A 14,850-nucleotide genomic window follows, 5' to 3' on the forward strand; every position below is an offset into this window, starting at 1 on the left:
GTTTCTTGGACCTTGTGGTACATAAGTCAGAGGTGAAGGGAAGTCTACGTTACTTTTTTCAAAAGTGAGCTGTGATTGTTCTGACGGCAAGTTCATCTGTATGCAGAAAGTCAAAGACACCCAAGTCCTAGAGGGAGATGGCTGAATTGTGCTTGCCCTGTGCACAACTTCAAGACTTAAAAATATCAGGGTGGCCCAGGTGATTTTTAATAGAACTGTGCTTCCCAGGATGGAGGTCTAGATATCTGAGGTGCACCTCACTGCTGTATGGGAATTTGTTCTCTGGTCTAATATACTTGTATCATACTAAATGCATAAGCTTAACTTTGGGGAAGTACCGAACTGCACGCTGGCTACCTTAACTTAGGGCAGCTGAATCCCAGCCCCAGTGACATTAAGCCATATGTTGGGTCGGCTTTCTGCGAAGCAAGGCTGTAAAGCTTAGGAGAATGCATCTCTTTAAAATCAGCTTTTAATCTCTAACTTGTTGACTTTTACACAGGAACAAAAGTTTTTTTGAGAGGCATCCCTCTGAAAAGGTCTGAAACAAAGCTCCAAACACAAGAATTTCAAGTCTCATCATATATATGTACAAACTTGCACCTACAGCTTTTCTTCTAACCAAAGGGACTATGAATATGCAGCATTTTGAAATATTACTTGCACAGTTATACAAAATAAGTTTTTGAAAGGGATGGGGGATGAATGGTATGGAAATGGAATAATATGCAAATTATTCAAAGACAACTGGAAACCTCCTGTGTCTCTTACCTATTGAAATGATAGAAGCAACATTGATTTAACCTGCTTTCAGGTAAATAAAATTTGGAAAAGCTTCTCAAAAAAAGATCAGAGGAATCTTTCAACATGTAAAAAGTTTAGGCACAATGATAGGGGTTATTCCTGTAGTTATAGTTTGTCCTTCATAGTAGTTAATATTCACATAAACTAAATGTTCGGTCTGTTCATTATCATTTTAATTCAATCACATCACATTGCTTTTACTATTTTATTTATGTGCATTCTTGTAGTCCAAGAGTTTGTCACTGTGTTCATCTCATTAAATATGGGTACTCACTCAGTAAATATGTGTACTTCCACTCAGTAAATATGGGTACTTTCAAAAATGATGCCTCAGTTTAGTAACAGATGCTTCTTAAAATATTTAGAATTTTAAAGTGTAAAGAAGCCGTCAGTAGCATTCTGATTTGTGTATAAATATTTATTTAGCACACGTTCTGGCCAATGTACTGCCCTTGATTTTTGTGCAAAACTTGCAGTAACTTCAATGGAAATTCTGAGCTCATGACTAAAGAAAAATATGGTTAATTCAGCAACCCAGCTGCTTTTATATCCCAGAATAGCAAGCAGTGCCTCTAGTGAAGGAGGTGGGGAAATACGGGAGTTTATGTCATTCTTAGCTTTCTGTTGCTGGGCTCACATTTGGGTAACAGCTCAAGTTAGAGCAGACTCTGGGCTATTCTAATTCTCTTCAGAGACTTTTAGCTATGTTCCTACCAACTGGAGCAGAACAGCGGTATGAACGTAAGAGACCAATGGCTAGTAAAGCTCTGGAAATATTTGCTAGAAATCCTGTGAGAGGCTGTTATGTGATAACATTTCTATGGGGCAAAAAAATTAATGCGAGATAAATCTGTCTGATGGAGGAGCATGAGGCCTTTGTCACTGAAATGAGATTCTAAAGCAAATAATTTTTCTGCTAGTGCTAGCATGAAAAATGTTACAGAAAGTTGAGTCTATTTGCAGAATCATTATAAAAGATTCTAGATCACATATCCTTTCTCACGATATAGAAAAATATACAGATTGCAGACAAAACGGAAGCATATCTAATATGCAGCATAAAAATTAATCAACAGAAAACTAGCTCTAAGATGCTGAGAGCTAGCTCCAATCTCCTAAAGCTTTCATCCTGGCCTTTCTCCATATTTTCTAGACTTTTGGTAGACATTTCCATTAGCACATAAGGATTTTAGGAGAGGATAAAATGACAATAAAACAGAATACCTACTGAAAACAGCAAAATTCACACTGGTGTAATACTGAAAAATAATTTATTAACTTTTAATAATTTTTTTTACTGAAAAAAGCCTTCTACTGTGATATAAACTAAAATATTACACAACAAATCATTTTAGCTTATTGGAAAATGGACATTTTTCCTCTGCTAATTGCACTAGCATCAGACACGCTATTTGATGCCTGAGGGAATTCTTATGAAGCTATTCTCACTACCCAAGTATCTGCTATTATTAAGACCCAGAGTATAAAATACAAGATAAAGTGCGCTATGGCAAACAAGGTTGCCAAGATACTAATCCAAGGTTGCTCTCAATATCATGAAAAAATCATAACATGTTTCGATCTTAAAAACTATCCTCAAATTGACTCAGACACTTGAGGTGGCTAGATGGCTTAGCAGATTTCTACTCAGTGTAGCAGGACTGCATTGTCACTAACAGGAATCTCTCTGCTCAGCTGTATTTTCAGGATCCTCTTAGAATCAAAACAAAGTAGAAATTGAGGAAATCATCTCAGTTTCTGTAGCTCAGCAAGCTACTTTTGAAAACACATACTAAGCATGAAAATTTATACTCTTTAAAAAATGCACAAATAAAATAATGCAAATTTGCATACCAGGAAGATAGTGTTTTCCTTGATGTCAATAAAAATTGAGTGCAGTGGATTAGCAGTACAAATGGGAGAGAGCACGTGTAGTTGGTTTCTTTAGCTTAGGAATATAATTTTACGTTTTTATATAGCAGTGGCCACATAATTCTCTGTATTCCCCTCCTTCACTATGTCAGCAAGGGACATTCCAGTGCCACATGCAGTGAAGCAGCCATAGGCAAAGCTGGATAGCCACCATTTCCATATGCTCTTACTACCCTACGTACCCAGACCACGTTCAGTGGAGAATGACAGGTCAGTCTACATCACAGCCGGTCAGCTTCTCACATCCTCATGCACTCACATCCTCAGGCACCATTTTGCATGCCATGGCAGCACACGCGCAACAACCGGCTCCATGACTCTCCATAAGTCACATATGGGGTTTCACAGAGCCATACAAATTGGGACCAGGGACACTGGATGGATTCCAGTGAAGAGGAAAAATCTCAGCCGCATATCCAAACTATGTTGGGTGTATAGCAGAATCAAGTCACACATTAGTATCTCCAGGAAGCAGACAGAAACTGGAATGGCAGAGCACAGAAGTAAAACAGCATTCAAAGACTTGTACTAACTCAGGGCAGACATAATGACACTTCCATGTTAGAACGGCAGTTTCTGAACAAGGAAATGGTCAATTCTACTTGTGAGTGATTTTGTTGGCATAAGGCTGATTTCTCCTTCACTTTGGTAACAGATGCTAAACAGATAAAAAAGCTAAAAATGCTGTTTAAAAGCTGCTTAACAGAACTAGTCGTTATATGAAGAAGTACAATTAATTTGCTCAACCTGGAGAAAATAAGGTATACGAGAGCACAGAAAAGTCACTTCTGCAATTTCATTTTTCCTTATGATAACTGCCTCTCAGACACATCTCATCCATAGCCATCAGACCATAAAACTAGGCTATTAAGTTAAAACTTGCACTTTAAAAATCCACAAAACCTTGTGCTAGGAATATGAACCGTGACCCCTTTAGTTATTTAGGAGATCTAGGCATTTTCAACATTATTACAAGGGGCCATTAGAAGGACCGAATCCATAATCTTTATTGATTTAAGAGTCATCCAGCTGTACTTACCTAAGTGTTACTCAAGTGAGCTACTGTTGCGAGATTATGACTTTCAGAGTTTTACATTTATACTAGAAGGCAGCCAGGAAAACTAAACATTAGATCCAGCATCTAAATTTGAAGCCTAAAGTCTCATTAACTTCAATTCAGTTTCTTTTGTGTCTATCTCCCATTTACCTCACTAACTTTTCTTGTTGGCTCTGGGTATAAAAGTGAGAGCAGATCACAGACAAGCGAGAAACCATTCAGTGAGCAGCAGCTATAAAAGTGATTAAACAGTTTTTCTGTGGTTTATGATGGCTTTTTTTCCTTTTTGAAATTTTCCCTAGACATGTATAGGAATACTTATATATATATTTTGCAAGTGTTGACTTCCTGCAAACATTGCAAGGATAGCACAGCAATCAAAATCATCATCGTTTTAAAGTCATCCATAGCCACATTTCCTAGACAGAAAATGGACGATGTGATCAGTTAGTACTGCGGTTCCAGTGAATTTAGTATTGCATACTTTATTTGTCTTCAAAAAAATCCCTTTTACCTTTTTCTGCTTGTTTTAAAATACTTGACCCGTCTTTTATTCCACAAAGAACTACCTCAAAGCTGAATCCACAGAGTTTGAGAAGTTCTCCTTGGGGGGAGCTCAATATTAACACAGGAGGACACACTGTTTTCCTGTTTACAGTATGCTTTGGTTCTGCATATAGTCTTAAAAAAATCCACTACTTCAGTACTATGAGATTATTACTATTAGCCATCAGCTCATTCGAACAAAACCACAGGCAATGTCTCTGCCACCAAAGATACTTCAAAGACTGATGGCTTGAACTTGCCTTGAAGCGTTACGGAAAATGACTAACATACTAATGAACATCACAAAGTGTTATTGTTAACACTGAGAAAACCATTCTAGCTCAAATTCTCAAAGGTACTTGGAGAATTTTACTGTTAACTTCAAAAGAGACAGGATTTCAACCTTAGATTTTTTTCTCCTGACTCTCAGAAACCGCTTTACCGCTTTCTAACTAGTTTATGCTATAATCCCCATAAAATCATGAATTTTTACTGACACAAAACTTTTCATGGAGGGGTAGAGCGCCACATAAACAAAGTGGCCCTTACTGCCCCTCTGAAATCCCATGGAGCCCAAAGATTACATTAGTTTCCAAATTAATCAGACAATAACACTTCCCACATATGTCTATTCATCCCTTAAAAGTAGCTTTCTGTATTATCTTCCACTTGTTTTTCTCAAATTGGTATTTTCAAAACATACCAAGTTTACTGTTCTTTAAACATTACCTCAAACATATAATTTTTTAAAATGACTGTGACTCCTTAAAAAAGATCTTACTATCTTTAAAGGTATTTCTGAAACAAAACCTATTGTTCTAACATGCAAAGTTAGTTATTTTGATATGTAGTCTTAAACGTTTCTGCATATTGAATGTTATGTGGTTTCAAAACTCTGGTTTGCACATGAAGTATACAATAAAAGTACAATATAAATAAAATAGTTTATTACAAGTATTTTAAAAGAGCTCTACAATACACTTCCAAAACATTTCATACAGTATTCTGTCTTTCAATATGAAACAATTCACATAGGGAGAAAAAATCTCAATATGTAACTATAGTCATTAACGTACTGAATTCATCTGTCATACAAAAATCATAGTACCTACAGACTGTTTCTGAGTATCTTTCTTAGTTTTATTCTCTCTGAAAATGGGAAAGAATAACATGTATGAAAATAAAAAACTCCCTTCACCCTTCACTTCATTTATACCAAATACTACAAAGCTCATGCCACAGCAAAACCTAGATAAATCACTTCAAAATTAAAAAAAAAAAAATCAAAATCATTTTACTTAAATAAATATGGATCTATTTAAATAGTTAAAAGAACGCCATGTATCTTACAGATACGTTAATTTAGAAATTGAATTAAAAACTTCAGGTTTCAACTATTCAGAAGCTGCATAACAAAGGAAAATATCCTAAAAGGTAGTTTTTGCAGAGGAAAAGAAGAAACAAACTTCATTCTTGTTCATAATGAATAAGCTCCACTGCACTTAAACTTTTTGCCAGCCCAGCAGGCACAATGGGCAAAGCTCTCTACTTACCACAAAGTATAACTACAGATTCTATTAATAAAAAATTGGAATTACTTAATTTGAGCGAAAAGTAATTTTCAGTCTCTTATATTTAATGTAATGAGAACATGAATTCCTGACAAAACTGCTCGTCTGAGTTATTATCAGATCTTAGAGAACATTTCTTTTACTGGTGCAATATGTACACTAGAAGGAAAGGAGACTGAAACAGACAGTAAGCCCGTTTGTAATGTTAACGATAATTTCTTGTCCTCTTTTCTGGCAGAAAAATAGTTCAGTATTGTATGAATTGGCCAAAAAAAAGCTAGAAAAGGCAAGGGATATACAAAGAAGCAGAGATAATGAAGTGGTGAAATGGATTAATTGATGATAAACCCTGCTATTTTAGCATTGTCTACTTACATTTTGTCATAAAAAGGGAAAAAATCTAATTTCTCATCCATAGATCTCCAAGCACATTACAAAGCAGTTAAATTTTTTGTTAACTGTTCTATAATGTCACATCAGCATTTTTGCTCATTAAACTTTTCCCCCTTTTTCTACTTTCTTCTTTTTTGCATCTTTTATCTAAAAATGTTATTTTTTTAAAAAGTATGAAATAAATACAGCAAGTGTCCTTTGATTGCAACATATAGGGAGCAAGAAGAAAGTAAAAGGACCACTTTTTCTGTATTCTGAAAATTACCTTTTTATCTTTACTTTTCTGATAGTAATCATTGGGCACCATAATGTCATAAAATACTACATGGGAAAAGGTATAGCTTTTAAAATATCTGATTCACAGAGCACTGCAGATTGCTGCAACACTATTAATACAGTAAGAACATGTATTATAAATTAATTTAGGAAAAGAAATGCAAAGTGGCTTTTTTGTTCCATGATTTTTTGTTTTAAACATCTTCTCGCATTCATCACTAATTATATCAAGTAGACAGTTCTGAAGATAGTAAATTAACTCTTCAACAGGCCATCTCCATGATAGAAGATAATCCCCTTCAGTCAATTGTCCGGTCTAACATAAGCCTTTCAATAATTATGCAACCAAAAATTTTAATATGTCATTTCACAGGGCATTATCCAGTTTTGATAAAAACAATATAGTCTCCGGTTGTTGCTCAGTGGACCTCAGCTTTAAGCTCTCTTTAAAGTGAATAAGGTGATGTCTTTTCAAATGTGGGGCCTGTCTGAAATTCTTACCACAAACTAAACATTCAAACGGCTTCTGTCCAGCATGCATTAGGTAATGTCTTTCAAGCTTAGAAGGCGATTTAAAAGTTTTAAAGCAGATACTGCATTGATACAATTTGTTAACAACTTCACTTTTTTCAGTACCTTCAGAAAATTCATGCCAATACCTGTAACAGCTTTTCTCTGTTTCCAGCAATTTACTACACAAATATGGCTGTGTGTTTCTATTGCTGGTGTCAAGAACAAAGTCCCCTGACTCGATTTCAACTTTGATTTCAGCTGCTTGGTTTGACTGAATCAGCTCAAATTCTTGAAAGCCAGATGCCTGTGAAGGTGTTTGAGAATAACCCGAATAACCCACAGGCTGAGAAGACTTAAATTCAATGTGATCTCCCTGATGATTGATAAGTTTGTTCAGGTTTTCAAATTCTACCTGGCAAACGGGGCTTTTGTAGGGTCTCTTTTCAGTATGGGTGAGCTGATGTCTTTTTAAGTGAGCTGACTGTCTAAATGTCTTCCCACAAATACTACAGCCAAAGGGCTTCTGTCCCGTGTGTATAAGATAGTGCCTTTGAAGTTTGGATGAAGATGGAAAGATTTTTTCACATCTGTCACATTTACACACTTTGTGTCTGTTATGTATATTTTTAGCAGAAGCTGAAAAGGCACAATGAAGTACTTCTGGATTGTCAAAGAAACCATCGTCTGATGAACGATAAAAAGAGTCATCTTTATTATGCAGTGAATCATCGATTTTTAACATGCTTTCACCAGTAAGCATACCTTTTAAATTAATTCCAAAGTCGTGAGGTTGCAGGTGCTCTTGCCAAGGTAATGGCACAGCTAACTTTCTTTTCATCCGATTACTAAGTGCCTTGTGCATGTCAAGCTTGCTATGGCAATCCTTGAAAGGTTTAGTGGAAGCATGCTGATCAGAACGCTGATCTCTAGCTGCAACCAGGTCAGGACTTTTAAAGTGACCTGATTTTATTTTTTTTCTGTCAGTCAGAGAAAAATCTGTTGCCTTTCCCCCAGTACGCTTCAGCTTCATCAGGATCTTATTTTTCATGCTGACTGTGTGGCTGCATGCTGTCATACCATTGTTGGAACTTTTGCCATCTCTCAGATAACAACATTTGTGCAAATTTAGAACCTGCTCCGTTTCAAAACACTGCTCACATGCTGGGCACTGAAAGGGTACAATATAAATCGAGTGAACATCATGTGGGTCGTTCTCCTGTGACTCGTAAGTGTCAGCATTCTCAAAACTATCCCTCTTTCCTTCCAACAGGTTCTGTGGTCTGGGATATTTAAGAGTTTTTGCTTTGTATAAAATATTGGGGAAAGTCTTATTTCTGGCGTGGAGCTGTTTGTGCTTCATGAGTTTGCTCTGTATTTTAAACCCCTTCTGACAAAAGCAGCACTGAAAAGGCCTTTCTTCTGTGTGTGTGAGCTGATGGATTTTCAAGTGTGTTGACTGTCTGAAAGATTTACCGCATGAAGAACACTTAAAAGGTTTCTGGCCAGTGTGAATAAGGAAGTGTCTTTCTAGCTTAGATCTTGATGGAAACGTCTTGTTACATGATTCACAAGCGTGAGTTTTCTTTCTCCTTCTGGCACCGTGTAGACGATCTGCCTTCGGGCACTGATGCAGCATCCACCTCTCTTCAGTTGTAAAAGATTTGCAGCACACAGAACATCGAAATATGCCATAAGTGACCCTGTCTTGCTCAAAATTCACAGAGTTTTCGGCTTGCTTGGTATCATTCTGATAATTTTCATTATGAAGCTGCTGATGCTTTAAGAAAGTGATTAAGTTTTTGAAGTTTCTATGACAAACAATACACTTAAAAGGTAGATTATGGGTTAACTGATGCCTCTCCAGGTGGACTAGCTGTCTAAATGTTTTATGGCATACATGACATTCAAATGGCTTTTGACCAGTATGTATCAGATAATGCCTAGCTAATTTTGATGGAGTTTCAAACTGTTTATAGCAAATGTCACAAATATATGGCTTTTTCTTGGGTATCCTGTCAGCTGTTACACACTGCTGAACTTTTAACATTTTTAAAAAGCAATTACACCTTGCCTATTGTTAGTTTCTTCAGATAGGTATTTCAAGTGAAATCATCAATTGCACACTAAGATGAAAGGCTGTAGAAGCAGCAAATTTTCTTAGGAGTGATATTCTTAAATCCCACAGGTCCCTAAAATAAGAAAAAGAGTATTATTTTAGCCTGTATTAATATATAATTGCCTAAAATTGTCTCATTTTCTACATAAGAGACCAAAAGCATCTAGATTAGAATACTCATGATTTAACTCTGCTTAAAATGCTTTCCTCATAACAGAGTAATCACCTGTTATGTTACATGATACAGAAAAACTAGACTACTTTCTAGAAGAAACAAACCAGTTTAAAGTCATCTGTGCTGTAACGCAGATGTTTAGTCCTGCATGTTACTTCCAAATAATAGACAGTTCAGCTACCTTATAATATTTAGGTTATGTACAAATAATGCATATTAAAAAAAAAAAAAACAACGCACAAAAATTTACTCAATAAATTTCTCTCCTACAGCAGTAATTCTAACTCACAGATATAATATTTATGAAAATGAGAGAAAGAGATAAGAACTAGCGATTCCTGGGCTTCAGAAATAAAAGTTAAATGAATGCAGTGTTAGTGAGAAGTAAAAACTAACAATACACTGAAACTAAGTACAAAGTTACTATTCACATTTCTGCATCTTATCAGCTCTGTCTGGAAGAAACAGTAGTGTAATCATTTTTGCTTTGTCTCAAAATGGCAAACACCAGAACCAGGCAGCCAGAGCAACAGACTAACCATAAACTACACCAGAACGAGGATACTCCCCAAAACAAGCATGAACACAGGCTATGTTCACTATCTCACCACAGAGATAGAATATCAGAGTTGTGATACCTAACCATGCATATACTCTGAATACTTCACAAATACAGAGGTCATTATCATAATTCATCACAATGACTATTTTAGTCTAAGCCAGGATCATGAAATAGTCAGTTTTAATTCTCCTTGAATTTTCAGCAGACAAAAAACACTTCGGCAAGCTACTGTGTCTCAGCTAAGGTATAATGAATTGCAAACAAGAAATAATAATTTTGCAAGTACCCGAGTGCATGAAAAGTTATTAAAATATTCATAGGAACAGCTAGAAAGGACCTCAAGCAACCATTTAGTCCAAGCCTTCTACTGTGAAGCCAACTCACGTCTAGACAGCCTCCAAAGTGGTCTTAACAGCTTCTGCTGAAGGAGGTTCTTTAACCTCAGCAGGGTTCCTGCTCCAATACGTCACCCTCTCACAAAGCTTTTCCTTGCACTCAGCTGAGCCTTTCTTTACTACAAAGTTATTTTCATTGTCCTTCCCCCTGTGAACCCGGAAAATAACTAAAGTGTTCTCTGTCACAATTTTATGTATTCAAAGTCTCCTTTCTCTCTTCTTTTTTTTTTTTTTTTTTTTTTTTTTTTTGTAAACTAGGAAAATTCTGATTTTTCTAAGTATTGCTTTTAGGTCCACTTAAAAAAAGAAAAAATTAACGGATTGGTCTTTTTAATCATCTCTGGACTAATTTCAATTGGTCACATCCTTTGTAAATTGCAGCATCTAAGACAGATTAAGTATTCCAGTCCGCAAGAGTAGTAAGAACAACAGAATAAAAATACCTCTGTGGTATTACCTAGATCCCCTTATAAAAAAAGAAGAGATGGAGGGAGCAAACTTTAAAGCAACAGCATAGTAGTTAGGACTTGTAATAACTTTGAGATACACAATACATTTCTATCAACTATAATTTGTGGCATTTTGATACTACCACTCACAAGCTGTATATTCTTTCTACATACCAGCAGAATAAAAACTAATTTATTCAGTGTCTCCAAAAGCCCTGTCTCTTCACAAAGAGTTAATGTCCCTAGTTTTTAAAAATTCGGAAATATCTGAAAAGTCCATTCAAAGTCATTGCAAAGAATAAAAGCCTACTGCAATTTAAAGCAAGTCACAATGAGATTCAAGACAGGTATAGAAGACTGAAAATATCTGGTGAATCAAGATTTTTCTTAAGCTTAATGAAAAGAAACCTGGTCATCTGGTAGAATCATTCCATCTCTAACAGATATGTTCCTATATAATTGTGGGCCTTATTTAATAACTTTTGGATGTACTCCTTAAATGCAGTTGTCACTACACTGAGGAGTTACCTAATCTCACTGGAATTGTTCAGGATAGGACTTATCAATACTGTGAAGCAGCTGAGAAAGTCAACTTTTCCTTTGCTAGTCTCTTTTCCTGTAGAATTTTAACAGCTACTCAGTTTCAGTCTTCTTTTGAAGATGCAAGAAAACACGACATTCTTAGGAGACCCCCTTTTCCTCCCAGCTGTTGTCACATCATGTGAAAGCAGGGCATTTAGAGAGAGTAAGTGTATGACACCAAATGCTTTCTAGTTTGTGCTACCGTGAAGCTAGAGACAGGTGGGCTGAGAAAAGGCGAAAAGCTTCTCTGCTATGCTGGAAATTTCTGTACAGCTCAAGGCAGCTTCCATTAGCAGGGAAGGAAAATCTCCTGAGAAAGAACTGTAAAGACTGATGAATTTTAGTTAACATAGTGTCATACAAATCTAATTTACACATCGGGAAAAGTGCTCAAACAGTATAGCAACATGCAAAGAAAAAAAAGTCCGAAGTAAGAGACAGCTGTGGCATATTACACAAGGGATTTTTTATTTAGTTTATAAATTTTTTTAAAGATTCTATCTGGCGAGTAGGAAAATGCTCTGTAGTACAAGCTGTCAAAAGCAGAGTAAAGCTTCTTGCTGTGGTCTTCTTGCCCTGTGAAAGACTAAAGGCTCAGATGAGGTAAACTTAGGGGATGCAGGGCAAGGAGAAAGGAGCTAAGATGGGCATTACTGTGTGGCCCAAATATATTTTCAAATCCTATTTACTAAGGACAGACTTCTCCGCATCTATTTCAGGGTGCTCTATGCCTTGCACATCTAAGGAATAAAGACACGGCTGCTAAAGATCAAAGAGCAAAAGACAAGCTTGGAATATTGTCTCCTGACAGCCTTGGAAGTACACAGGCTGGTCCTAATTAGAATCAGAAAATGTACTTCCCTATATGATAAGGATTTAGTGTGGCATAGGTCCAATTTAATATTAAATTGACACTACTCTTCATCTTGGCTGCAAGGTCATGCAGAAAAATAGAATCAATAAGTAATGCAGGCCACTGAAGGTCCACAGAGGACCCTCCTGAGTCTAGTATTATTTAATGATTAAGTAAATATTATGTTTATTAATATTACAGATAGCAGCAAGCTGCAACAAAATGAAAACATGATGGAAGAAAATTCTGAATTCTAATCCAATCTTTACTAATCAGAGAAGGTTTAAAAAAAAAAAAAAACAAAAAAACCAAAAACAATATGGGAAGGGAACTTTAATAAGAAGAAACACAAGCTTTTCTATTTAGGCAGGAATAATCAAGTGGAAAGGGAACAACTTACTAGGTTATAGTTGTGCATAAAAGACCTGGAGTCCAAGTTGGAACAGAAGCTGAATATGCCAACAGCCTGCCATCCGTACCAGGATGCGTAAACAGAAGTAAAGTTTTGATAGCACATAAATCTTCCATATTACTCACTACTATTTAGAATTCAGCTGCAGTAGTCTATCTAGTTTTGCACAGTGCCCTTCAGATTGAGTCAAGTATATGAACTAATTGGAATGAGTCCAGAGAAGAGGATCAAGAATGATGAGAGCTTAAATGCATAATATACAGGAAAAGATTAAAAGTAATTGGGAATGTTTAAGTTAAAATAGAGAAGACCTGATTAAAAAGAACAAAAAAACCCACCCAAACCAAAACCAAACATAAGAGCCAGCTCTTTAAAGAAAACAGAAATAAGCTGTTCCCCAAGCCATTTACAGCCGTAACTAGAAATTCATTCAAATTATAGCAGAGGATTCAAGTACATTATTTTCCTTAGAGCTGCAAAATTTTTCTTCATGAGTATACAAATAAGTTGTATGGGGAGATCGCTCTGCCTCCAACACCGGAGGTTTCCAAAAAAGGTCGTACAAACATCTCTCAAATTCCCACACACCCATATAGTTGACCCTATACAAACTGAATATTCTGGCTTGCTTTCCTATGACTCTTCAATATAATTCAAAACAAACCACTGAAGAATTTGAAATTCGATGTATTGCCAAATTTGCCACTGAAGGATTCTTCCGCATTGTTACTGGTATATCCTCAGACCCCTGAGATAAGCTAATGCTTATAGCTTTCTAGACACAATTACAAGAAGATTAATTTTAGTAATAAATGTGTGAAGAAACATAAGATGTATGTAACATCCTCTTGCAACATTACCTACAAAACAAGACAAGTGAAAATCTACCTGCTGATTTACGAAGCACATAGGATGCAACAGAGGCAGGACTCTGAGCACCGAGACAAACACATTGCACGCCGGATTTCCTCACCAGCTTTCCCTAGGGGAAAGTTCAGACTGCTGCCATGGGGGAACAAATTTCAGCAGAAATGTAACCTTCGCCTCTAGTTACATAGAAATCAGCATCATGCATTACTCCTCAAAGGCTCCTCAACGCTAACACCTCTCATTCTCCCGTTTTCCGTGTATTTTTCAAAACATTTTCTGAAGCAAAACAAAAGATACATGACGGTGAAGCGGGCTGGTTTAAGAACAAACCTAAGTTGTGCTGAAGGGGCCCGAAACCCCCGGGCCTGACACCACCACCACCACCACATCCCCCCCAAGCAGGACACACCTAAATCGCGTTAAAAACGTAAAAGCAATTAGCGAGGCGGCCCTTACAGAAAGCAGACCGCGAACCGGCACACAACCGCGGGCGGCTTTCCCGCAGCGGCCAGCGGGCTCCCTGCTGGGGCCGCGCCGGCCCGGCCGCCCGCCGCCGCGGCTCTCCCAGCGCGCAGTGCCGCTCCCGCCCGCCGGCGAGGCGGGCACGGCACAGCCCGGCACCGGCACCCGCGCCCGGCAACGCCCAGGGGCTCTGCCCCGACGCGCCGCACTGGCGGCCGGCAGCGCCGCGGCCGGCCCAGCGCCCCGGGGCCGCGGCGGAGCCCGCAGCGGTGCTGGCCGCCGGCCGAGGGGAAGGGCGGCAAGCGGGGACCGGAGGCGAAGAAGGGAGAGACCTGGAGAAGCAGCTACCGCACCTCCACCTTCCTCATCCCTCCCGGGGTTGCTGCCGCCTAAACTCTCCCCCCGGATGGCACCGAGACGCCGGGATGCCGGGAAACCCGGGCCGCAGCTTTCCGTTCCTCCGCGCAATCCCGCCCCGCCTTCCGCCGCCCTGAGGCGCCGGGCCGGGCTGCGGCCAGGCCGGGGCGGGGAGGGCGCCCCTCGGCTTTATTCCTGTCCGGGCAGAAAACGCCCCCCGTCTCTGCTGCTGAACTCTTGGTGACACGTTACTGCCTACAAATAAGACGTATTTTCTACCTCAGCATCCTAAAAGGAAATAACCGATTCCCCCGGTTGTGGGGTTTGTGACTAAAGCACGGTGGCGTAACTACCCTGCTGCGCGATAAACGCACCGTAAGGCCAAACCCTGCGGCCTGAAAGGCTGGGAAGTGGTGCCTGGAGGAAAGAGACATTTCCATGGGAAGTCTAAAAAGACCTTCAATGACGTGTGCACACAAAAGTAACAGTTTTGCAGTTTTGCCACCTCGGCTGAAGGAGGGACGG

At 38.4% G+C, this 14,850-nt stretch overlaps 1 protein-coding gene across 1 annotated transcript; it reads right to left on the reverse strand.

Moving 5' to 3' along the window:
• Positions 1 to 6,946: 6,946 nt before the first annotated feature.
• On the reverse strand, positions 6,947 to 9,139 carry ZNF770 (zinc finger protein 770; the record flags this gene model as incomplete). The annotated part of the gene is made up of 1 exon (XM_082318328.1): positions 6,947 to 9,139. The coding sequence occupies one exon, from the start codon at positions 9,137 to 9,139 to the stop codon at positions 6,947 to 6,949; it is 2,193 nt and encodes a 730-aa protein (XP_082174454.1).
• Positions 9,140 to 14,850: the final 5,711 nt, after the last annotated feature.

Source organism: Platalea leucorodia (assembly GCF_965183815.1).
Source record: "Platalea leucorodia genome assembly, chromosome: 7".
NCBI classification, from domain to species: domain Eukaryota; kingdom Metazoa; phylum Chordata; class Aves; order Pelecaniformes; family Threskiornithidae; genus Platalea; species Platalea leucorodia.